A 26,577-nucleotide genomic window follows, 5' to 3' on the forward strand; every position below is an offset into this window, starting at 1 on the left:
GAAACCGTCTGGCTTCTTGGCAGTGGACATTTTAAACCAGTTGCCTTTCAGACAATGCTGCTTCCTCTTGTTTATGATTTAATTTTGTGTTTGGGAGAGAGAGCTTCCTAGACTCGCTAGTTTTGTTCTGTGGCCAAGTAGAGTAGACTGTGAGATCAGTCTGCTGCAGTAGAAAGAGCTCAGACCTGGGACCATAGAGATACAGGGTGAAACCTTGGCTTCAGCTGTATTACCTGGGAAAGATAACTTCCCTCAGTTCTTCATAAATTGAGGAGGGCGGTAACTATCTCATAGGGTTTCTGTATTAAATGAGATACACTATATTTAAAACACTTAGCAGTGCCTGACAGATAATAGATTCCTAATAAATGTTAAAGTTTTCTTTCCTTAAAGAAAAGAGGCATTTCTATACATATTTTTATTCATTTACAAGAAACATACTGACTGTATCCACTATGTGCCCAGCACTGTGTTAGGGTTTGGGGATGCAGAAACAGATGTATACAAAGGTGGGGGGACAGTTACTTCCCTGTTTTTAGTGAAGGTATCGTTTGAGCTCTTCCAGGCCTGAGAATAATACCAAGTTTACTGCTCGTGACTGTTTTCAGCCAGCATTTTGAAGCTTCTTAAGGTGACCAAATACTACAATAATAATATCTGTATATTATGTTTATTGTTGATACAATATTTTCACATTCATGATTTTTGTGATTCTTTGTGTGCCTGTAACAACACAATGGGGGGGATAGAGTTATATATAGGATCAAAGTTTTTGTATGCTATTGAAGTTGAGTTCATAGTAATTTGAAATAGATTGTTATAAATTAAGATGTTAATTGTAATCCCCAGGGTGACCACTAAGAAAATAACCTTAAACTTACACAACATTATAATATAGGGTGGGGCAAAAGTAGGTTTCCAGTTGTTTGTATGGAAAATAATACAATTAATAAATAATAATACAAGAATAAACTGTGTTTCATGTACTCAAAACTGTATACCTACTTTTTCTCCACCCTGTATATATATCTCAGTAAAGTTGAGAAAAAAGAAGCATCTAGATTGCAAAGAAAGAAGTAAAATTACTCTATTTACAAGTGACCTGATGTTATTCATAGGAAATCCTAAAGAATTCATGAAAAACTATTAGAACTAATAAACTAGCAAAGTTGCAGGATACAAAAATCAGTTGAATTTCTATTCACTAATAGTGAACAATCTGAAAATATAATTAGGAAAGCAATTCCATTTACGATAGCATCAACAAGAATAGAATAGTTATGAATAAGTTTAACCCTGAAGGTGTAAAACTTGACACTGGAAACTACAAAACACTGTTGAAAGAAATTAAAGAAGACCTAGATAAAAGGAAACACCACTGCGCTTATGGATTAGAAGACTGAATATTATGATGCCAGTATTCCCCGACTGGTTCCACAGGTTCATTGCAATACCTATTAAAATGCCAATCTCCTTTTTTTTGCAGAAATGAAAAGCTGATACTAAAATTCACATATGGAATTATAAAGGATCTCAAATAGCCAAAACAATCTTGAAAAAGAACAGAAGTTCTTTTCTAATTTCAAAACTTTCCTAATTTCAAAACTTACTGCAAAGCTACAGCCATCGAAGGAGTGTAGTACTGAAATAAGGGTAGAGATATCAATCTTTGGAATAGAATTGAGAGTCCTGAAATAAACTCATTCATCTGTGGTCAGCTGGTTTTCAATAAGGGTGCCAAGACCACTTGACAGGGGAAAGAATAGTCTGTTCACATATGGTACTGGGACAGCTGGATATCCACATGCCAAAGAATAAAGTTACAGAAGACCCCAACCTCACACCATATATAAAAATTAAGTCAAATTGGACCAGACACCTAAATGTAAGAGCTAAAACTATAAAACTCTTAGAAGATAACTTTAGAGAGTTTAGCAGCATATAAACACTGCTTTCCTATAGTGCTGTCATTCTCTGGTGCGGTGGACTTCAGGGACTGGACGCGCTTGCTGGTCAAGGTTACCTTTTTGTCAGTCCGTCTCTAGTGCTTTGCACAGAGTTGGCGCTCAGTAAAGCCTGCTGACCAAATGAATGGAAGAAGCAGTGACAACTTCAGTTATACTGAGGCTTACCCAAAAGATTTTAAATGATCAGAAACTGCTTTGGGGGTCTTTCTGTGTGCTTGAGTGATGCAAATGTAGCTTTCCTTCCTGGGCCTTTTTATTATTTTTACCACAAATCGCATTTAGTGTGTATATAAAGAGGTTCTCCTTACCACTAGGTACTTGTCATTTGTACCTCTGATAACTTGGGCATGTAGTCAGTGTCTTTAAATTTGACTCTGTTACTGCTGATGAAATGGATTTATAAACACTTTTTAAAAATATATTAAGCTAATTCTTAATTATGGAATGTTTGGACCTTAAAGTATAGGTGTAGCCTCAGTTTGAACACCTAATGACACAGAGCTCAGTACCTCCTAGGGCTATCACTGAACTGCTCTGACTATTGAAAGTTACCAAGTTCTTTCTTAGGTTGATTAATGTGTAAGTGTCTACTTCTTTCTCCAATGAAATCATGCCAAACAAGTCATATATTTGAAATAATAATGCTGTCTTTTTCAGCTCTGTATCCATTCCCCCTGACCCAAAGTACATGTTATTCACTGCGACATTTTAATCTGCAATCCAATTTACTTCTGGGTGGCTTACAACACTGACAGTTTATGTAAGTTCTGGGAGTACAAATGGATTTCAGTATTGGTCTAGGTAAAATACACACCAAGCTGACTTCTAAGCTGCCTTTATAGGGGGATGTTGAAGTTTGCTACCTGTTCCAAAATAAATCTCACACTAGAAGGTACAACTCTCACATTGTTTAGGTTCAGTGTTGAATTTTCTTGAAGTGCAGACATGTAATGCAGGTTGGCCACGACTTTCTCCTGTTGACAACATAGGATAGATTTGTTCATCAGATTGAAGCCATCTAGCAAGCCATCTATGCCTATGTCTCATGGGCATAAGACAGGATGAGAAGTTTTGAATGGGAGGAGTAACACAGAAATGCTGGGATGGAAGTCATAGGTAGGACAGGCCTTTGCTAGAGATGTAGGAAGAGGAGAGGTGCCCTGAAAATATACCTTATTAACACCTTTATAAATTTTCTCTGACATAGAAAACTTTAAGTCGTTTGCTACAAAAAAAGTAGATATGATGTGTTCCATTCCAAAGCTAAGTAAAACTATTTAAGGAAATAATTTCTGTTTGGAATAATCTGCATGACTGTGTGTCCATCTTGACTTTTGGCTTTTCCAGCCCTGCTCTCACTCCATCCCAAGTAACTAATAACCCCCTCTTTTATGCTAGTCTGTCTTTTAGGCACACTTTTTTGTTGTACCATTTCACTGTATGGTATTGAACTGTTTATTTGTATACCTCACTGGACTCTGATTCCTTGAAGACTTAGATGATAACTTATTCTTCTCTGTGTTTTCACTGCCCAGATAATGCTCATCAGTGAATGGAATTTTGTAGGTACTTACATATTTGTAGGTACTTAAATGTTTGTTTCATGGCTGATTTAGATTGTTTGTGGAAACATCAAAGGGGGGAAATCTATTGTTTGCAAAGGTGATTGAACAGTGTGTCCACTCTATTAAGGAAGGTGAAGTAGCCCTGTCTCTCTCAAAGCATGAGCAAAACAGCCATTAGTCTTGTGTTATTGAAGCAATTCTAGTTTGGAAACAAAAGCTTAAACCAAATGTCCTCTCTGGAGAACTCTTCTTCTTTTGACAGGATTTGTTCTTTGAATGTGTTTTGTTACTAAATTAACTCATTTCCCATTGCAGTTGCCCAAAGGAATTGTCTTTCTTGGTGGGTGGCTTTGAAAAGACAGAAGAGATTTTCATTTTTTTTCCCCTTAGCCAGTATTATGGACTACGCTTGACTATTTGTCTTTTATTTATTCTTTTTCAGGAACCTAAAGGTAGAAAGGAGTCAGAGCTGCAGTGACACTGCTCAGAACAGAACGAGGAGCAGACTCCGAGCAGCCCCAACCAGCAAAGCCAAGGTACACCTCAGACACAGGCCCTGGGCGTCCAGTCCCGTCTGCCACCGCCTGTCCACGGCCAGGAAAGAAACCATTCCATGAGAAGAGGCACAGGGGTCCTGGGCAGACTAGTTATGTTGGGGAATTTTATAAATAGCTATGATGGGAAGACAGTTTGAATTGGTAACCAGATGGTTGGCATGAGGGTTGACAGACGAACATTTTTAGAAGTTCTAGATGACTTTTTTCCGTATAGATTTTTAATTGTATTGTTTCAAGTTTGTAGGAATTTCTGAAAATGTTATACATTCTAGGTTAGGGATTTTCCCCTTTTCTTAGGCTTATACCACTCTTTATCCCTTTTCTTATCCTTTCCCTCCCTCTCTCTCTACCATTATGAAGGAATTATGAAGAAAAACACACACGTATATATGTATGTATGTATAATCTTTTTAACCTCTTTCAGGTCACAACTATAACCCCAACCTCCAACCCCATCATCGGTGTCCTCTTGTCCACTCAGAACAACCGCTGCCTCTCCGCCCCTGACCTGACCGTTGAAAAGCGTCTGCCCTTCAGCTCCCTCTCATCCTTGGCCTCCCTGCAGAAGCCCGAGCGCTCCGTCAGCCCTGAGAGCAATGACAGCATCTCCGAAGAGCTCAACCATTTCAAGCCCATCGTCTGCTCACCGTGTACGCCCCCCAAGAGACTCCCCGACGGCCGTGTGCTGAGCCCCCTCATCATCAAATCAACACCCCGCAACCTAAACAGAAGCCTACAGAAGCAGACTTCTTATGAGGCCAGTCCACGGATCCTCAAAAAGTGGGAGCAGATCTTCCAGGAGCGGCAGATCAAAAAAACCCTTTCGAAAGCCACCCTCACCTCCTTGGCTCCAGAAACAGGGGAAGGCATGCTCGTTTCTGAAGTTATCCATTCTAGCAAGGAGAGGCCGCGGCTGGCTTTAAATACAAGACTGTCCAGGGGGCATGTGCTCTCTGAGTGTATTGGACCCGCCCCCGCTGACCCGGATTATTTCCCCTCTGGTAGCCAAACAAAAGCACAACAGGGCAGTGACAGTAAAAGGAGCGCTGAGATCCCACTGGAAACCTGCTGTTCTTCACAATTCAGAGCGGGAGCCAGTGGGACTTCTTTGAGAGAAGAGTTTGAAGGGTCAGGGTCAACCGCAGATGCCAAGTTAGACAAAACTTGTATAAGCACAGCCATGAAAACCTCGGCGATTAATTCACTGCTGCCCAAAAACACTGTTTCAGGTGGGGTCCTCAAAACAAAGAAACAGGTGCAGACAGTGAATCATTTTGATCTGCCCAATGGTGTCCTGGCAGACAACCTAGGTGAGGAGCCACTTCCTGCCTTGCGTCGGGGCCGGAAAAGACACTGTAAGACCAAGCACTTGGAACAAAATGGGTCCCTTAAGAAACGGCGGCAGAGCAGTGGTGAGTTGGGTCTGGCCCCAGCAGACCCAGTCCTGCGAGAGATGGAGCAGAAGTTGCAGCAAGAGGAAGAAGACAGGCAGCTGGCTCTGCAATTGCAGCGCATGTTTGACAATGAGAGACGGACTGTGAGTCGGCGGAAAGGAAGCGTGGATCAGTATCTCTTGCGGTCCAGCAGCATGGCCGGGGCCAAGTAGCACCTCATGAACAGTGTTACCTACTTTTAAGAGGTCTTTGTTTTGGGCTTGGTCATTTATACTGAAGAGCAGAGTGTTCTGACTGGGGGTTTTTCTTCATGGCAAAGCACCCCGATGTGGTTCTGAGAGGTTCCAGGGCCTTTGTAGCCTATATCCAAGGGAACTGTGTGTCTGCTTCCCTGTGACCCAGGCCAGAAGCACCCCACCCCCTAGGTGGCCCAGGCCTGAGGGCTTCTCTCCAAATCTGGCAGCACCCACTTGGAATGAGATTGAGGAGCACAATGGCCAGAGTTAGAAATGGTAGCGGAAAGAGGGGATACCTTCTCAACCGATAGATCTCCTGACTTCTTTTAACAGAGTGTATTTTCAAATCGGCCTTGCAGATAAAAATCAGTTCCATCTTTTTCAAAGAAGTGGAACAGTATAGTTCTTTGGCAGATTCCGAAAGATCATGTTAGCCCTTCTCCCGACCCTTGCCACAAGTAAATATTCCTAATGAGACCAGTGAGTTTATGCTTCTACAAAAGCTAATTAACATTCCCTGTTAAAAAGTAACATTTGATTAATGCTATATAGTTGACAGACCAATCAGTCATTGTTGAACTTGGTCTCACCAGGAGACCTAACGTGTAAGTGGGACTAACCCCATTTTTAGATGCTGAAACTGCAGTGCAGGTGTTCAGGTTCTCTCAGCTAAGTGGCTTATCCCAGACTGGCCACTGGGTCTCCCGACAACAAATCCCATGGATTTTCCACACTCACAGGTTGTATATGGACTACAACCCAAGGTCATGCCCGGGGAGCCCGGGGAAAGCTGGCGAGGCATTGCGTACCCATTTTGCAAAACCCACATGCAGATACTTGAGATTGACGGGAACTATAAACCTTTACTGTGCAATTAGTCCCACCCCCACAGTTTACAGCCTCCTTTTTTCCAGGCTGTGAGATAAAAGACAGTTGGACATCATTATTACTCTCCACGTGGCCAAGGGTTATCTGCAATGTTGATCTAAAGTCCAAAAACTTTGCCCAGAAGTCAGGCAAGAACAGTGCTGAAACTCCATACTATGGAAAGGTATCTGGCTGGATGCAGCTGGTAAATTCAGTCCCATGGACCTTTGGGGTTTATTTTCCTTAGCAGCTGACACCATGTGTCTTTTGCATCCCTGGTGGTGCTTGGTGCTTCTGCCCATCTGGGCTCATTGAGAATAGGGATTAAGATGTGATTTTAGGGAATCTCAGATGGGCTGACATTCCCTGTGCATGTATGAGCTGTTACTATAAAGTCACATGACTGGCATTTAACAAAGCTTTCAGAGCTTATATATTCCAATGTATGTTGTCCACTTTGAGTGGTCCCAACAGGATACTGCATCGTTTTTCCAATGATGTTGGTGAAAACATGTCTGGAACTGTCCTCAAAGTCTAGAAACATCTGGAAACATAGACTCCTAAAATGTTAGAACTGGAAGGGACTTTAATAGTTAAATATTCCAACTTCTTCCTTTTATTCAGGCAGAAGCTAAGATCCAGAACAATGACTCACTGATCAGGGTCACTAGGGATTTACTCTATCCCCTTATTTTGCTTCTTCTCAGGAGTCTTGTCTCCCTTCTCTGAGAAAATCTGTAATCTTGTAGGGATCTAGGAGAGAAAATTTTAAATTTCAAACTAGTCAGAAGCTATTGAAACCTCTGGAAGAGAAGGTGGGATAACAAGGAGGTTTGGAATTACAAATGAGGTGCACCTTTAAAGTCACCAGAGCCATTTTGTGTGCAGCTCACAAGCAGTTCCCAGAGATAAGTTCCAGAGATGTCGTGAGCATTTTGGTGATCATTGTGATATGTGGAACCTCCTCAGTGACTGCTTTGGTGGGGAGTATCACTCACCTAAATGTATGTATCCTGTGTTCTCTGTGCGTACACACATGCAGATGTGTGTTTAAAAAACACATCAGTCTCATTACTTTATATTCACACCACTTCAGTTCTAGGTCCCACCAGCAACATATGCCCTCCAAAGGCTGCTGGAGGGCACATTGGTGCCCAGGATAGAAGAGCTGGCACTGGTCTGCAGAAGACAGAGAGGGTGACTGACTAAATGCCCACAGAGAAAACACCAGTTACTGCCGTTTCAGTTAGTTCCTTTTTGATCTTAGTATTATTGAGAGGCTAATCTCATTGACAGTAGGAAAGACTTATTTTTCCACTTGCCACTTTTTTCTATATCTCCGATAATTCGAAAAAAACTTTTCAGTTGGAACTGATTTTTGTTTTTGGAAAAAAAGATAAATATTTTTAATAGAAAAAATATATATATTTTAAATATTTCCCCAGAGTAATAACAAGTTTTAGCTTCAGGTGCAGAGTGAAAAGCTACTTGTTGGTAAGAGAATATTCCAAATTATGGATCCAGCTTACTGACTTTCCCCCTTAGCCCTGCTGTGGTGCCTACAATGGTATTGACAGTTGTTGTTTCCCATACTTCCAGCTGAGCAGTAGTACTTCAAATATATGCAAAGCAGTTTAGGTTAGGGAGGGATGAGGCTTACTTTTTAACCTGCTTGGCTTTGGAGGAGGCAAAACCACTAAGGTATTATCTGTATTTTAAGGTTCTTCCCATACTTAATAACTAAAACCTGAACACTTCTTCTTTCTGAAAAATTTCCCCTCTCCTGTTGCTTGGTTGTGAAGTTGATCACATATGGAGTTGTTGACATGGATTCTTTGGAGAAAAAGAAAGACAAGGTAGGAAAATAGAATAATGGGGAGGGTTTGTCAGCTAGAATGAGAGATGCACTATTTCACAAAGCAAACATATTTATCACAAATCATTGGAATCTGATTCACCATACAAATTTCTCATGTTCTACTATCTTTGTTTCGTGTGTATATGCACTCTTTGTTTTTTCTTATTAAAGGGGAAGTTATGAAGGATGGAGGTCATTCTGATGGGAAATCTAAGCAGTGTGGTGCCCTGAGAAGGGGGCTCTTAGCCCTTTTCCTTGGCGTGGGAATGACGCTTGGGGACACGTCCCTGACTCTGCTGATGTATCTGTTGGAAGAAGTCGTCTGGGCCTGTTGGGTTGGTGTCAAATCAGGGTAGTATGTATCCAGCCTTGGGCCCCTTTCATGTAATTGCCTCTTTTTAAAAGGTTAATTCTTTTTGGCTGAGGCTTCCCAGGAAAACCTTTTGTAAGTGGCTTCATTTATTTTGTAAATTTTAAAATTTTTGCCTGGAGAGAGCGCTGGTGATGAATGCCTTCTCTCTGTGTTTTTGGTTCATTTTCCCTAAAGAGCCCTTAAGAGATTAAAGCTGCTTAGTGAACTGCTGCGTGACTACAAACTGACCAAAATCGGAAGCTGGTGACCGGAGGCTGTGCTGTTCGTCCTTCCTGTTCCATTTGATGACATTGGCTGAGCTCCGAACTTGTGCCCACTTGTGCTGGGCGTAGAGACACAAAGAGGGGAAGGACAGCCTCTGCTCTTGTGGAGCTCCGTGTCTAATGGAACATATTTGAATGTATATGTGGCTGGAGAGTTTGTTAATGGCCTCATGAAAGGCCACTTCTTTCATAGAGATGATCTTGGATGGTGCCATTCAAGATACTGTCTAGCACCAAGCAGGCGGCCTTGAACATTTTAGATAGTCCCATCAGTATTTGTGAATGTGATTGCAACACTGCTTTCCACTTCCTAAGTAATTTTGCCAGAAGAGAATGAATTTTATCCTCCAGTGATCATAGGACAATAAAGATCTCTTCAGAAGCTGCTTTTAGCATAAGCATCTATGGCAGCGGTTCTCAACCTGTGGGTCGCGACCCCTTTGGGGGTCGAACAGCCCTTTCACAGGGGTCGCCTAAGACCATTGGAAAACACATATAATTACATACTGTTTTTGTGATTAATCACTATGCTTTAATTATGTTCAATTTGTAACAATGAAACTGGGGGTCACCACAACATGATGAACTGTATTAAAGGGTTGCGGCATTAGGAAGGTTGAGAACCACTGATCTATGGCCACATCTATGGCCACATCTCAACTTAGTAACCTCCTAACGTCTTCCCCAATCAGACCGCTCAACTGGAGCTGGCAGCAACGTGGGATTTCTTTCCTTTTTCTTGCCTGGCTTTTCATTCAGATGGAGGGCCAGCAGGAGAGGAAGGAAAGAAAAATTGAAGCTGGAGCATAACCATAAAATATCATGTAGCTGGAATAGGCAGGCATGGAAATCATCCAAGTCAAACTCCCCCTTGCCATCCCTCTTTTTTAAGAAATTAGGAACTTGATGTCCAGCACCCTGTGTCCTATTTCATATTATAGTTTTCTAGGGTCTGAATAAATCGTCCTTTAAGTTACACACACACACACGCACGCACACACACAATATTTGATAATGAGGGGGACAACCAAATGATTTAGAAGGCTTTTTTAACAGTTTTTCTTCCTGATTTTTTAAGTTAGATTTAAAAGGTACCTATATCCCCCTGAATATACACCCAGGTAGGGAAAATCCCCATAGTGTAAGGTGGATATGGAGCCTTGGGAAGTGATATGTTTATTGGAACAGTCATTTTAACTACCAAGGGTTAAAACCCAGCCAGTCCTTCATTTTTCTTTAAAAATCAAGAACTTAGGGACTTAAATCTCACCAGCCTTTTCCTTCAACCCATAGAGGGGTCTTTGGGCCTGGTTTTTAGAACTAGTATAGCTGCTTACAAATTCTTGGGACTCAGAGAGAAAGCAGGTCTGCTTAGGGGAAGGTGGGGTGGGGGGCACAGTGGGATTCTAGGGAAAGAGGTTGCTGAATAGATTTTCCTCCAAAGAGGATCCAGAAATGTATCCTTATACATCAGTGTTATCCACTGTAACTTTCTTAAGAGGACTGTTCTACAGAAAAAGATACTTCAAGATATATAGAGGTCACCAGTTTAGAGGTTGATTAAACTGGATGAAGGAAAGTGCCAAGACTGTATGTGCACATTGTTCTATGTATTATTAGTATTTTTTTTCTTCCTAAGAAAAATATTTACACACTTCACTTTGAGTGAGTAAATGCTTCCTTAATGGCTTGTGTGGGAGGCAACCTCAAACTTGGAGCAGGCTGCCTCTCTACCTTTTCTGGTGTCTTAAATCAAGAACTGGTTGAACAAAGCCAAGGTCAGGCTTGCTCACCTTCCTTTTCTCTAATTCAAGAAGGGGTAAAAACAGGCAGTGACTCCTCAAAGATCAAGCTGTTACAGCTTAAGTAGCTTTTGGGCCCTGGCTACAGAAGGCAACAGTCAGATTCTCCTGTTCATCCTCCAAGCTGTGCCACCAGTGGGAGCAGGTGGGGTGAACCCTTAGCCTCCAGCAGAACACTTCAAGTCCTGAGGAGAGAATGGGTAACTGCAAGGAAAACAACCCTATCTAATAAAAGGGTAATATGCAAATTAACCATCACTCCATCACACAGATGGCGGCGCCCAGTCCTCTCAGCCCCGCCGGAGTCCCCCAGTCCCGGGGGGTGGGGAGGGGCGGCCACTGAGAGTGGGCAGTGTGAGCCGTGGCAACAAGGCAAGCATTCCACCCTGGCTGCAGAGGGCCTCTGGGCAGCAGGCACAGAGTGGCCAAGGGACAGGGGAATGCTTGCGTCATCGCCCCAGTGACAGGGCAAGTGTTCCGCACCTGGCTGCGGAGGGCTTCTGGCCAGGCCGGGCATGGAACACTCGTGCCATTGCAGGCTGGGCTGAGGGCCCCCCCCCCCCCTGTGCACAAATTTTGTGTACCAGGCCTCTAGTGGTTATCATAAATGCCCGTGTGTGTGTGTGTGTGTGTGTGTTTATACAAACACAGTTGTCCTTAGGGCCTTTCCCCCTCCCACCTAGAAATAGAAAATGGGTTGATTTTACTCAATCTGCTATGTGCGTTAGAATTGGACAAGGGGTCTAGATCATGGGTCCTCAAACTACAGCCTGCGGGCCACATGCAAATACAAATATTGTATTTGTTCCCATTTTGTTTTTTTACTTCAAAATAAGATATGTGCAGTGTGCATAGGAATTTGTTCATAGGTTTTTTTTAAACTATAGTCAGGCCCTCCAGCGGTCTGAGGGACAGTGAACTGGCCCCCTGTTTAAAAAGTTTGAGGACCCCTGGTCCAGATCCTTGTGGACTGCCACTGCTGGCCACCTCTCACACGCATAGAGTATTTTGACAAAGATAGAGGACTTAGAACAGTTCATGCCCTGTCAAGGATGCTTCTGCCAACAAGGAAATGGCACAGAATCAAATGGGATGATGTGTTGTTTATTTAATACCACAGTGCATTCTTCAATGGATGTTTACCTTCTCGAGGAGAAGCCCAAGCTGAGACGATAGTAAAGCAAACTCATGAAAGTAAATATTCTGTTTCTAGGCAAAAATCTGATCTCTGGAGAGCAATCTCAGGCAAATCCGGGCTTAGCCCAGACTGTGTGATTTTTAAATATATATATACTGTGTTTTTATGGATTTTGGAGAGGGAGACATAGAATCATCAATGATGAGAATCATTGATTGGCTGCTTCCTGCATATTCCACACTGGATATTGAGCCATAACCAGGAATCAAACCATGACCTCCTGGTTCATAGGTTGACGCTCAACCACTGAGCCACACCGGCTGGGTGACACTGATTTTTGATGCTTCTTTTGCTTGGGGAGATGCCCCATGTTGGAATGTCTGCCTTGGCATTCAGAATTATGGGGAAATTAGGTAAGATGGAGCTTCTGTAGTGTACAACTATGTCTTCTGAGTTCTAAGGTACTTCCAATTTACAACTGTTATTCTGATATTCAACCATTCTTCTAATGAACACACCAAAAAAGAACCCAAGTAAAGAACAAATGTATAGGATGACATTTTCCTTGCACATTAGGGCTTTACTCAGAACATCTGATATGTTTTTTTAATCCTCACCAGAGTACTTGTTCACTGATTTTAGAGAGGAAGGGAGGGAGGGAGAGAAACATCTATGTGAGAAAGAAATATTGATCTGCTGCCTCCCATATGTGCCCTGATCAGGGATCCAACCTGTAACCCAAGTTTTGTGCTCTGACCAGGAATCAAACCTTCAGCCTTTTGGTGTATAGGACAACACTCCAATCAACTGAGCCATCTGGCCAAGGCCAGAACATCTGATTTTTAAAAACACCCTCTTTTGAAATCACTGCTCAGGAACTCATCAAAATTGGCTTGGTGTCAGTTTCTCATCCAACAGAGAACAAATATATCCCTGTTCCATCTAAACTTGTCAAACCAATTTGAAGGACCGATATATGAGTCAATGCCATACATGGTAAACCAGCACTTGAAGGACCTTTGAAATCGTCTGGCCCAACCTCTTCCATAGAGGTTCGTTAAAATGATTTTCAAGAAACAATGCAGTTGGTCAGTATCTCTGATTGTCTCTTGGCTCCTAATGGTCTACATACCACACTCATTAATTACCTTATAGCCAGGTGGCCCTCATTGATGGATGGAACCGGCCCTGACATAGCCTGGAAGCTGGGTCCTCTGACTCCAAAGCCACTGATTGCTTTTTCTGGGTTGGCTTTCCTCCTGGACTGTGCCTCACAGGGCTAGAGAGATGAGTCTTCCTTCTGCGCCCACTGCAGGGGTGGGAGGTACCCTGAAGTAGCAAGTATGGTGAGACACAAACTGCAGCTAAATTGGTTCTCTCCCTCCTGTGGCCACAGTTGACCCTCCAGGGTACTCACTGGCACTTTGGATTAGTGCTTTGGAAAACAGATGGGCCTAATTTTGAAGAACTGGTGGGAGAAACTATTTCTTCTGTTTTGGTCGTGTTTTGCTCTGATTAGAAGACTGGAGAAGGCTCAGAAGCGTGTGGCAGCCAGTTTCCCATCTGCTTATGGAGAAGGGGGCTGTGGGTGAGAGCCAGCCCGGGGGGTGAAGAATCTAAGGATAGATCAGATGTGCTGGGGAGAGTGACTACCCTGACAATAGGGATGGTGGCTACCACCGCAAAGGCCTTCTTGATTAGTCTTGAATGCTGGTTCACTTGACAAATCTAGTCTGAGGCTTTATTCACTGGGATAGGACAAGGCCATGTCTCTTCAAAAGCACAAAACTCAGGAAACCAGGCAACTGAAATTTTCTCAGTGAAAAAACCCTCCCTCAAAGAATGTTTTTACCACCAGAAGAACCCATAGAGGTTGAAAACTCCATTGCTGTTATGGGTAAGGTTAAATGAGCTGCCCTATGAGATACATCATATAAGAAGGTTAAACATTGAGCCTGGGTAATGTGACTAAGTCTGGATTACTCCTGAGATAGAAAAGAGTTGGACCCTAGTGGTTAGTGATCATATAGCCTCCAGAGATGCAGCAGCTCCCTGCGTGGGAAGGGATGGCAGTCTGATTCCCTGCCCCAGAAGAGCAGGCAGGTAGGAGTGCTGTGTTTTCTTGATCGTGGTAGTGTTCAGGGAAGTCCAAGGCAGTGCCTGTGGGAGCAAGTGCAGCGCTGGCTTCGAGTGTCTTGCCATAGCTGTGTATAATCCCACTAAGACAGCCAGCCTGAGCTATTTTCCATTTCATCCACAATTCAATCTTACTGAGTATTTCCTGGATGCAGACCCTGGGCCTAGCACCAGAGGTATCATTTGGCACCATGCAGTGTGGTGCTCAGTGAGGTCATACTAGGTAAAAAAAAAAAAAAAAAAAAAAAGAAAAAAAGAAAAAAGAAAAAAAAAAAAAAAAGGAAAGCCCAGTTCAGCTTGGAAGGAGAGTTCAAGGACATACCTGAGCTGAGACTGAAAGGATGAATAAGGAACCTTAGCTCCCATGTGTCCTTATCTAGGTCTCTTCCTGGGAGTTCTACGTTGGCACGCTTTGGTTACATAGGAGGGAAAGGGGCCAGCTGTCTACACTCATTCTGTAAACAGCCTCCATGATGGCAAAGCTAATAATCAGGAATATACAATGATTCTGGCACCATGGAACTCTGGGCAGAGACTAAGATGAAGAAATGTAATAAATCTTCCATTAGATATCAAAGGTCAACTTCAAGTATAAAAAAGGGAAAGCAGTTCTGATATTAGTAGTCTGCTGATAAAGACTTAAAAAAAGCCAAAGCAGGCCTGGCTGGTGTGGCTCAGTGGTTGAGTGTCGATCTATGAACCAGGAGGTCACCGTTTGATTCCTGGTCAGGGCACAAGCCCAGGTTGTGGGCTTGATCCTCAATTGGGAGGCCTGCAGGAGGCAGCTGATCAATGATTCTCATCATTGATGTTTCTGTCTCTCCCTCTCCCTTCCTCTCTGAAATCAAGAAAATTTTTTTTTAAATAATTAATTTAAAAAACCAAAGCAGCAATGCCATTGGTTTTAAGAGTGAGCAAAAGCCCTAGCTGGTTTGGCTCAGAGGATAGTGTTGGCCTGCAGACTGAATGGTCCCAGGTTCGATTCTGGTCAAGGGCACATGCCCGAGTTGCAGAGATCAATCCCCAGTAGGGGGCGTGCAGGAGGCAGCCAATCGATGATTCTCTCTCATCATTGACGTTTCTATTTCTATATCTTTCTCCCTTCCTCTCTGAAATCAATAAAAATATATTAAAAAAAAAATAAGCAAAAGGCAAACTCTGTATAAAAATATCCGATTCAGAAAAGGGATATACTCTTGGCCAAAAAAGCAGAGCTAGGACAACTGAGGGGCTTAGGCAGACAGATTAGCCCAATGGCTAGAATTGTCCTACAGATTTCCCAACAAAGGAGATGATGAGCTCCCTGTCACTAGATGTGCAGGCAGGAGCTGAATGATCTGCGTGGTGTTTACACAAGGCTCCCTGCCTTGAGGTTGGCTAGGATGTTCCCAGGAGCTGTTCAGGCCTGAGACCCTATGTTTGATAGTGTTGCTGGCTGAAGGGAGCAGTCCAGTTCTCCAGAACTGGAACTTAGCCAGGTTTGGTGTGAATGATGGGGTGATTCTCCCTCCTGACATTAGGGGAAGGGTGGTTTTGGGCCCCAGGAGGTCTAAGGTGGTGAGTCAGCACATGTTCCTGCACAGGAGTGCTGCTATGGGTAACACCTGTATTACCTGTATCTGCCCAGGTGCCTGTGTGAATGAGGGAGATATGACTGACTTTGAACTTGACATGAATGGGAATGTATCTGGTATGGTGAGACTGGTTGAGTATGATAGGATGCAAATATTCTATGTCCTAATAGAATCTCACACTTAAAATACAGCATATACTCTGTGCTTCTCTTGTCAGCTGTGGCTACGAGAATATATTTCTATCATCACTGTAATTACAACTTAGGTTGTGGAAGTTTGTATCTCACTGAGGATCCTTAATTCTTGGGCCACTGCTTCCTGGACCCCAGGAACTGCAGCCTGCTCTTCAGGTCTGAATTGCAGGCACTTCCAGGGGAATAGCCTTAGGAGCAACGGTTGCCAGGTGACACCCAGCACCTACCTCAAATGCACATCTCGGGAATGCAGCCCCAGTGGCCTTCTCCAGATCCTCCTCTGTAGCAGGTGCTGCCTACTGGGCACTCACAAGAACAGGACAATCCCACCAGCTGCGTTGGCCAGAACTAGTTTACTTACATGAGCCCAGGTTGACCTTGCACAGCCCTAGGGTCCATTTTAGAGCCGCAGCCCATCATGCTTACATATGGGACTTCAGTCTGTGTCCTAGATTAGAGTACCTTGGGAAACTCCATGTAGACCCTCTCCTAAGCTTGTCCCAATTTTATGGCCCGGCTTGTCCCAATCCGATAAGGGAAATTCCCAGCCCTCCTTCCCCCCTTCCCCACGTTTACCCTCACAGTAGAAAAAGCTGCCCAACAGAAAAAGTACCATTTCTGGAGCTTGATGGCCTCAATTTTCCCCCCACCGCCATGCCCCCCAACACACTTTATTGGCTGTAGGTGAGTTAACTTCTCAGAGCATTCGATGCTGTGCTACTTCTCTGCTCCATCAACTCCATTTCCTAGCCTAGCGGTCCACAAAGCTCTGTTGGACACGTGTGACAGGATCTTTCCCCGTGTGACAGCCAGGCACAGGCTCCAAGAAAGAACGTGGCCTGCCTTGCTCTGGCACCCAGTCTTTATTGCTGCTGGGCCAGGCGCCGGGTCCTGCCGGGCCTGGGAAGGGGAGCTCCGCCCTCGGCAGCCAACCAGCCAGCAAGGCTGGGCTTAGCTCTGAGGCCAGTGCCCAGCCGAGCCAGCCCCAAGGTTCCAGCTCCATCAAGGGAGCGGAGCCCGCAGGGAGGGCAAGAGCGCAGGGTGAGGGGCACAGGCCGGGTGGCGCACGTGGCCCTGTATGCAGCTCTAGCCTTTTGAGTCACTGGCTGTGGGCTCCGGGTAGAACTCATCCACGAACTGGAGGAAGCGGCTTAACTTAGGGCCACTAAGGGCCGGGTGGGCCAGGGCCGGCGTCCTGAACACCGACTTCAGCGAGCAGCGCACCAGCTCCCGGTAGCGCGCCTGAAACTCCTTCAGCAGCCGCTTGGCCTCCAGGTACTGCTTCTGGTTCACCAGCCGCCGCTCTGTCCGCTGGCGCAGGACAGCTCCTGAAGGAGGGAAGCCGGAGGGGCAGCAGGCTCACTCTGGGTCTCACCCAGTCCAAGGGGGGGGGGGGGGGTGAGGTGGAAGGGGACTGGATCCAGAGTTCCCAGAAAGTGGGAGGGGGAAAGAGAAGGGTGTTCCGGGGACTAACTGAAAATAGCCTCTCCAGCTTGGGGCATTAGGAAGCCAGCAGTGTCCCCTCCTGATTCTATCTCAAGCCTTAATTCTAGTCGGTATCCTGCTGTGTGACTTCAGGCAACTCCCTGCCTCACTCAGGCTTGTTTTCCATCTGCACCTGGGAAGGACCGGGGCAGGTGCTCCTAAGGGCTCTTCCGGCCCGACACAAGCCCTTTGCCTTAGACCAGCGGATGAGGAAACCCCTAGCTCTCGGGTCATCGCAGCTGAGGCCTGGGGGCCAGGGTCATACCGAGCGGAGCCTCTGTGATGTTCCGGGAGTCTCGTATGCGAGTGAGGATGTCATCCAGCATCTGGGCTCGAGTCTTCCGTGGGAGTGGAACAGGGATCCTCTGCGTTTGACAAAAGGTGAGGGACGAGAGTGTTATCCCAGTCTGATGCTCAGACTTTCCTGGCCTCACCTCCTCACAATATCACAGCCACAGGCAGGGAAGCAGTCGGGGGCCCTGGGGAAGCATGGCCCTTAGCAGGCCTGGAGGGGACAACCACTGTGTGCCTGAGGGGGCCCGAGGGGGTTTCGTGTGCTCAGTGCAGTGCAGGTTTACCCGTTTCTCCTTGGGAACGTAGTGTTTCTGCAGAGTCCCCAGCTTGGGCCTCGAGGAGGCATACAGGAGTGGGTGCTTCAGCATGTGCTGCAGGGCCTGTGCATTCTTCTGGATTCCTAGGGCAGGAAGGCAAGGTGGAGTCCAGGCACTGGCCCCTCCTCCTACATGCCTCCCCCAATGTTTTCATTCCCCATAGAACAGCGGCCCTGGGTAACAGCATGTGACGCCCCACATTTTTCCCTGGTCTGCTGCAGTGTCAGAGGTCCATCATTCACTCAGCGAATGCCAGTCCCCTATGAGCAAAGACCCCAATGGGACAGCAGCATCGGGCTGGGGAAAGGGGCTGGCCCCCGTGTGACCGCCTTAACCGCAGAGGGCTTACACTGCAGGGACTGACACCCAAGAGAGCACAGCCGAGTGCCACTTCCTTTGACAGTGCCAAGACTATCAATGCATCAGTCTGAAACAAGGGGCTCCCTTGCCTCAAACCAAATAGGGAGGATTTTGGATGTTCAATTTGGGGTTTAACTGGGAATCTGGCCAGTCTGAGTGTTTGTTCATCAAACCCTTCCTGGAGAGAGTTTTCCAACCAGAGCTGGGCCCAGACTGGCTGGAAGCTCTGAACAGCTGTGGCTCAGTTCAGAGCCTAGTAAGGCCCAGGCCAGGGGTCCTGACATGTGGGGCTCCAAACCAGGATACCCTCAGGGGCCTCTTGACAGACATAAGACAGAAGACAGCACCCTGGTCTGGAAAAGAGTCTTGGCACCAGCCTTGGCTTTGCCCTGTCTTGACTGGGGCTATGGAGAGGGCCCCTGTCTTGGAGGCATTCTCCTCACATACCCTTTGGCTCAATGAAGTCCGGGTCAGGCTTGGCTGTCAGCAGCTCCTCATAGCCACGGTACTTGCTGGAGTGTGTGGCAGGCGGAGGCCTCCTCTGAGTCTTTTTCACCGCTTTGGGAGTCGGGGATGATGGTGATGGTCTTTGGTCTTTATCCGCCTCTGAATCATCCTTGTGGAGGAGGGGGTAAGACATCCCACTCACCTGTGTCCAAAAAGAAAAACACATTCATTCATTCCACTAACATTTATCATCAGCGTTGTGTGTGTCCCCATGCAGGGCCCTGTTAAGGAAAAGAACCAAGACGTGGGTGAGAGGACACAGACAGGAAAATAGAGAGTGATCATGTACCCTAGTAAATGCTGTAACAGAAGGGAGCACAAGGGCTCCAGGTGAGCCCACAGGAAGCACTAACCCAGCCTGGGGTGACAAGCAGCTTCCTGGAGGAAGTGATGCCTTAGCCTGAACTAAGTCTTAAAGAACCAGGAGAGCCATTCCCTGGCAGGGTTGGAGAGAGGTATGGGCTGCAAGAGATGAGAAAGAAGGACTGTTGCAAGCAAGGCACAGCATGATATAATTACAGCAAGGTGCACAGGTAGGACAGCAAGGTGCATTAGGAGAAACTTAACATTGGTATAGTTGGAGTGCACCATGAAGAGATAGGCAGCTGGGGCAATAATCAAGAAGGACTTTAAATGCCAAGCTGAGGGTGTTTGTTTTGTCTTTGTGGTTTTTTTATCCTCACTGTGATGAATGGCAATGCATTTGAAGGGGCTGAGTGAAACTGAATTCACATTTTAGCCTACCCCAATTGGTTTTATAAGAAACAACTTTATGAAACCTGTATTTCATCTAAGGATGTAGTTATACCCATTATTAAACTTATGACTTACAGAAAATCTGAATAGACCTATAATAAGCAAAGAGATTGCATTAGTAATTTTAAAATTTCCCACAAAGAAAAACTGAGGACCAAATGGCTTCACTAGTGAATTCTACCAAGTACTTAAGGAAGAATGGATAAGGTAGCAGAAAACACCCCTTGCTCCTCACAGGTGGCCTCCGCAGAGACGATCTCCCTCCTGATTAAAAAACAACAACGGCACACCTGGGTGTCGGACCAGCCCGTTCTGTGTCTCCGCCCCTCCTACCAGTCTCTTCTTTACTTCTCTAGTTGTAGGACTTCCATTCAGCCAGCTTTCAGGCGGTTCTGAATGATGGTTGTTCCGTATTTTAGTTGTAATTTTGATGTGGTTGTGGGAGTCAGCGAGTACAGGCATTTACCTAACGCTGCCATCTTAGCTCCCTCTATTTTTTTTTAATGCTTATTTGTTTATACTTTACTCCAAAAATGTTATTATAGTTCATAAAGATACTTTTATACTAGCCCAAACAATGTGGCTCAGCGGTTGAGCACTGACCCAGGAACCAAGAGTCACGGTTTAATTCTCCATCAGGGCACATGACCGGGTTTTGGGCTCAATCCCCAGTAGGGAGCAGGCAGGAGGCAGCCGATTGATGATGTTTCTCTCTAATCGATGTGTCTATCTCTCTATCCTTCTCCCTTCCTCTCTCTCTCTGAAAATCAATAAAAAAAATTTTTAAAAATATACTTTTATACTGTATGAATATGTATGCTGCTACAAGTCCTCTGTGGAGTAAGAAATGGATGGATAGAGAATTAGACATAACTGTGTGGACAAGTGTTCATCTTGGAAAGATCTGGCAGGTTGGAGGGGCAAGGCTAGAAGTGGGGAGGGCAATGGTACAATAATAAAGTTTAAGGGGGCCCTGCCAACTCTTCCAGCCACATATTTCCCCTTTCCTACAGGGAACCCTTCTGTTGCACTGCCACTGAGCCATTCATGGCTCCTGTACATACCATTTTAATTTCCTTCCTCTGTATCCGGCTTCGTGTTGCCCTTGCTGCCCACGTCCTCACTATGTTAACTCCTACTCAGCTTGCAAAGCGCATCTCATTTGAACCTCTTCTGGGAAGCCTGCCCCCCTGGTCTGGGACAGAGGCACCCCTCTTCCTCTAGGCTTCCAGCTCCTGGGTTTCTCACTCTCAACATTGATTGTGTGCATTGTTCCTGTCCATCTCCCCCATTAGACTAAGGGCATCTCAAGGGCAGGACCATGTCTCATCTATTTGTATTCTCAGGATTCAGAGGCATCAGAAGTGAGGTGACCTTAAGCAGATAGGGCAGAGGCAGCAGCAATCCTTCCTAAAAACTGTTCAGAACCGCATCCTAACCAGACCCCAGGTGCTGTCTCTACCACAGTACTGTGATTGTCCCCACAGTATCATGACTTGTCCCACGGGTGTCCCTACCAGTAGCCATGGATTAGTCACTGGCAGGCCCTGCTAGGTGTTGCCTTCTGGTTTCCAGACCCGCCATGTGCTTGCTTCCAGCTGCCTATAGCAGTCCAGCCATCTAAGGGCTGCACAGGAACCTGTGGGAACTGGGAACGAGTGGCAGGGGCAGGTGGATCCAGGCACCTGCGTCAGGAAGATGGACTCTGTGCTCTTGGTGTCCTCATCTGATGGGTGCTCTGGGCTGATGTGGCCAGCAGTGTCACTCGGGCGAGACGTGGTCTCTTCAGTGTGCACGGTGGAGTCAGAGCAGATGGGAGGAAGTGGCACGAAGGGCCGGCGGTGCAGGGAAAGGCCCTCCATGCCCTCAATGGCCATCGCTGGCTTCACAGGAGAGTCTTTGGCAATCGGCAGCCCTTCGAGCAGCTGTAACTCCAACGTATCCTCCGAGGGAGACTCCATTGTGCTATCAGGTGGCTGATAGAGCACCAGCGGCTGCTTTGGCACCTTTGGAACCTGGGTTTGCACCTGTCATGGGAGAAGGGCTGTATTGGTTTGCTTTCTAATTGGAATCTCTCCCATGGACCTCACCAGCCTAAGACCACTTGGTGCCATGATCAGAGCACTGGATGAGGGCTCATAGGGGTAGGGCAGGAGCAAAATCACACTTACTGGGCACCTACGATGTGCCCTCTGCCTGACATACCTCACAACCACCCAGCGAATATTTATCCTCATTTTATAGATGAGGAAATGGGCTCAGAGAGGTAAAGTGACTTCCAGCATCACAGAGTTATTCGGGGACAGAGCTTGCTCTGGGCGCCAAGCCTCATTATAAACCCCTGACCACACTACTATGGCCTTCAGGAGTCTTAGCTTCTGTCCAAGGTTTAACATGGTTCCCTTGACTTTCCTCAGGGACTCTTAGGAGGGCAAGGGGGAGATGGTCCTGCTTTTCTGGAAGTCAGAAGCACCAGGCCTGTTCAGGATGCTGCTCCCTGTACCTTATATAAAGATCCATAAGTTAGCCCAGCTGGCGTGGCTCAGCGGTTTACCTATGAAGCAGGAGGTCACGGTTCAATTCCTGGTCAGGGCACATGCCGATCAATGATTCTCTCTCATCATTGATGTTCCTATCTCTCTCTCTCTCTCCCTTCCTCTCTGAAATCAATAAAAAATATATTTATAAATAAAAAAGATCCCTAGGCAAATCTCGCTAGGGTTCAGGACCAAGGAAATAACGTCTTTCCTGTTGAACTGCTCAGCTTCCTTCATTAGCAAAAGCCTGTCATCCTACCTCCCTCCTCCTTCACCTCAGCTGCCAGGAGGGAGCCATGTGCTCCGTTTCCCTCCGCGGGGCTTAGTTCTTCCTCCCCTCCCAAGTTATATGAGGGGTTGATTTTATTTTTAGTCGAAGGCATTTGGTCCACTTAGATCTGTACTTTGACAGACAAGGTAGGGGAATGGGAAGTTCCTAAGCACTGTGTTTAGAACAACATGGGTTGGATGCAGTCCTAGCCTTTGAGCTTCCAGCTCCTCCTCGGGAAATGGGAGAACAGTCCCGGACCTGCCTGTGCTGCAGAGTTAGCCCAAATGAGGTGACGTATGCAAGCGTACCAACAAACTACGAAGTGTGAGGACAGTGTTTAAAAAACAATGTTTCCTTTTTGAAAACATGTAAAACTTTAGTGTTTAGACTTGAAGCCTAAGGACCCGGGGTCTTTTTTCAGAACCCCTGCTGCAGCGCTCACCACACCCAGGGTCAACATGTTCTGCTGGCAGGAAAGGGGCAGCAGGTATTCCCATCTCACAGGTCTGTGCTGGGTGGCGGGGTGCGGGTAGGGGGAGAGACGCTCTTTGTCTGGCAGCCACCACTTTCCCAAATCCAGGAAAGACTGGATAATGTAATTGGTCAGAGGTTGACAGTCACTGGACCCTATGTCCCTGGTGAGCTGGACTGGCCGAGGGCAGGCTGTTTTGTCTTCCATTTGTGTCTCACATGCCAAGAGCTCATACAGCGTCTTGGTTACATGTTGGGTGGGCCTGGGCCTGCTCATTTCCCCCAGTTCTGTCCATGCCTACCCCTGAGGGAGCGCCAGCAGTCTTTGTCCATGGAACTGATCCTAGAGTCTGCTGTGTACATCAGCCCATCTCTGTGAGCACATTGGGGCACACAGGCATCTCCAATCCAGCTAAAGGCCTAGCCACATTCTCCAGGCTTGTCTGCACTGGAAGTTAGATGGTGCTTGCACAGTTTTACAAAGCACTGATTTGCTGCTCATTTGGCCACTGGATTTGTGTTTATTCTCTATCAGTCGGAACCTTAGAGGTTCCTCTGGACCTGAACACTCACTTAACAAGTATATTATTTCACCTCTCCGAGCCTGCTTCCCTGTGTGCTGGGAGGATTATGGGACAGCACACGTGGAAGTGCTCAGCATGGGTGCTCTGTACATGGGAGAGAGGACTGTGTAGTTAGCATTGGGCTCACTCTGAGTCTGCCTGTCCCCAGCTGCTGATGGGGAAAGAGGCAGTACGATCCTTTGAGGAGGCAACGGACAAGGGTAAGGTGATAGAAACCCTTTGAATTCCTTTTTCTAGTTTTAAATGCTACTCTGGTCCGATGAAGGCTCCAGACAAGAAAGAGCTTGGCTGAACAGAGGCAGGCTGTAGCGCAGTGGTAAATGGTAAAACGGTACTTAACTTTTGGTACCAGCAACCCCTAGTCCAGCTTTCGGCTATAGGAAGACGCAAGTTCAAGGACGGAGGAGCATTTCACAGAAATCTCTGAAATCCATCAGATGAAAGAGGGATTTAGTTTACTTTATGGCATCCCAGAAGGCAAGTCTAAGACCACTGGCTGGGAAAGTACAGAGGGAGCCGACTGCTCTCAGCATAAGGAAATGCTTCTTAACATGCAGGCAGGAGGTGTGTGTTCTGGGCCTGGCACAGCCTTCATGACTGCCACAGGTGTCTGTAACTTGCATTGGTATGGGTTTGGGGGTTTATCATGTATTTTCGTATCTGTTGCTTCATGCAGTCCCCTCAGCAGCTCTGAGAGGTTTTAGAGTTGAGAAGCTGAAGCTCAGAGAGTGAAACTCTTGCCCAAGTTCAGACAGCGATGGGAAGTGATGGGGCCAGGCTCATACCTGGGTCTTCTGATTCTCCCCACATCTTCAGAGCTCCTTCTCTGGGCCTCAGTTTCTCTGTAAAATTAGGGGGCCAGATTCAATGACCTGCAAGGCTCCTCCTGACTCTGCCTTTGGGTCTCTCTGACTCTCACTCCTCCTGGGTTTATCTGTATTAATAGAGCAAGGAAAGGAGAAGGCACTGCTGCTGCTACAAACCTGCTGGAGGGGCTCGGGCATTGTGGGGAGTGCAGCTCTACTGCCAGGTTAGTCCGCGTACACTGACATAGGCTCCTCTCCCTCTGCGGTAGGGGGTCCCACCTTGGAAGCCTTACCTTCCTTGAGGCCTTCCGAGGCATAAAAATATGATGCTTAGCCTTTGTTGTCTTCCTTCGAATTAAGTGGATTCCCAGCCGCTCCTGGAGGAAGCTTTTTAGCAGAGGAGGGACCCCTGGGCCATGATGGGAAAATAAGACCACAGTTAGCTAACCTTTACTGGGGCTTGCTATGTGCCAGGCACTGTTCAAATGGCTGTACATATATTCACTTATTTAATTCTCACACCAACCCTAGGAGGCAGGTACCCATATTATTTCCATTCGATAGGTGAGGAAACTGAGGCACAGAGAGGTTAAGGAATTTGCCCAAGGCAACAAAGATAATGTGGAGCAAGGATTAGAACTCCACTGTTGTCACTCCAGGGCCCAGGATTCCAAAATGCCTTCAGCTGCCTCAACGTGGACAGTGCATTCCACTGCTGACACAGCATCCACTGCATCCAGTGTGCTCTGGGAGCCGACAGCCCAGCACCTGCACCCTCCCCAACTGGTAGATGAAGTCACAATAGACCTGTTCCACAAAGCAGGGTGTTGCTTAAATAGCTCATGCCAGGTCTAGATAATTCTGCAACCCATTCCCAACTATGCCTCTTTCAAGCTGTGTGACCTTGGGTAGGTCATGAACCTCTCTGATTCTCAGTTTCCTCCACTGTGCACAGGGACAGTAATGCCTGCCTCACAGGGTTGCTGTCAGGATGACAGGTACTCAGCAGTGTCTGATGTTTTCTCCATCCCTCTGTCCACCCATGATGGAGAGCAGAGCCCGGGGCTTGGCATCAATGAGGTGGGAATGAGGGTGCCCACTGTGCTTCCAACAGGTTGGAGGGAAGCTTTGCATCCACCATACCTCGTCTGCGGGCCACCAGAGGGTTGTTATGAAAGACGAGCTCACAGAGAGATGGGAAGAGAGCTACTGGCAGGATGGCATCTTCCTTTGCAATCTGTGAGGCAGGCAGGAGAGAGCATCAGATCAACACCATCCCTCACCTCTGCTAAGTGCCTCCGGGCCCACACTGCAGGGTTACATGCTTGCTAGGATTGGGGTGCGGATGGGGTGATGCTGCTGTAGATGGAACTCATGCTGAGCAGCCTCTGATCCCTGTAATTTCACCTGCTCACACCCAGAACACCTTGCCCCTTCTGTCCAAAACTCATCATCACTGTTTTATGGTTGAAAGTTAAGAATTTTTCTTCCTTCTCCAATCTGGTTATGTAGCCTAGACCAAATATTGAGGATGTTGGTGACAAAACAATAACAAACACATATAGCACTTGTCTTGCAAGGAATCTGGAAGGTAGGCAGGGCATTGACTTTGACTTCAGTATACAATTTGTCTGACACTTCATCTTCCTCAAAGCTACCTCTACACACCCTCTTAACAGCAATCCTGATGGCATTTTTCACTGAGGCCTGTTCTGGGTACTAATTTGTGGAGGTCAGGGAACCTACCCATCTAAGGGATAAGCAGAGCCCATGGTAAGGGAGACCTCCTGGCTGTCTGAGCCCAGAGGCCGCTCCATTGCTATGAGGCCAGCCTCTGAAAGGCAAAAAATACACAATTCTTGTTGAGCAGAGTGTCTGGAACATCTGGGGATAACCGTAGGGAGGCATCTATTAGCAATAGGACAGTATCAGAGCCATCAGTATCACAGGGCCCAGAAGTGGGGTCATGACCTTTCAGGTGCCTAGATACACCGAAAGCTGTGAGGTCAGATTTGGGACCCACAGAAGGTGCTAAGATCTAAGGGCTGTCAGGAGGAGGGAACTTCAGTTTGGCTTCCTCTGTAGCTTCACTGGGTAGCACTACATACCCAATGGGCAACTAAACCGGTCATTGTCTCTCATTTTTGTTCACTCAGTCAAATATTTACTGAATGCATACATGTGCCAAGCACTGGGTTGGGAATGAGTAAAAGAGAAATAACTCCTGTCATCATGGGCGACTGCCTAGTGGGAAGCAAGCATGGA

The 26,577-nt window shown here is 46.3% G+C and overlaps 2 protein-coding genes across 2 annotated transcripts in view; one reads left to right on the forward strand and one right to left on the reverse strand.

The window, feature by feature from the left end:
• Positions 1-10,739, forward strand: part of RNF169 (ring finger protein 169) — a 59,772-nt gene extending 49,033 nt beyond the window's left edge. The window contains exons 5-6 of the mRNA XM_081099156.1: positions 3,975-4,068; positions 4,514-10,739. Of these exons, the coding sequence (XP_080955282.1) occupies positions 3,975-4,068; positions 4,514-5,695 (1,276 nt within the window). The 3' untranslated portion in view covers positions 5,696-10,739. The remainder of the gene's footprint in view (positions 1-3,974; positions 4,069-4,513) is intronic.
• Positions 10,740-16,259: 5,520 nt separating this feature from the next.
• Positions 16,260-26,577, reverse strand: part of XRRA1 (X-ray radiation resistance associated 1) — a gene marked incomplete at its 5' end in the record, with an annotated part of 51,313 nt that continues 40,995 nt past the window's right edge. Inside the window, 7 exons of the mRNA XM_081098833.1 lie at positions 16,260-17,252; positions 17,675-17,774; positions 17,988-18,103; positions 18,828-19,029; positions 21,329-21,670; positions 24,606-24,721; positions 25,456-25,549. Coding sequence (XP_080954959.1) covers positions 17,011-17,252; positions 17,675-17,774; positions 17,988-18,103; positions 18,828-19,029; positions 21,329-21,670; positions 24,606-24,721; positions 25,456-25,549 — 1,212 coding nt within the window. The 3' untranslated portion in view covers positions 16,260-17,010. The remainder of the gene's footprint in view (positions 17,253-17,674; positions 17,775-17,987; positions 18,104-18,827; positions 19,030-21,328; positions 21,671-24,605; positions 24,722-25,455; positions 25,550-26,577) is intronic.

This window comes from Myotis nattereri (genome assembly GCF_964212035.1).
Source record: "Myotis nattereri genome assembly, chromosome: 9".
Taxonomy (NCBI): Eukaryota; Metazoa; Chordata; class Mammalia; order Chiroptera; family Vespertilionidae; genus Myotis; species Myotis nattereri.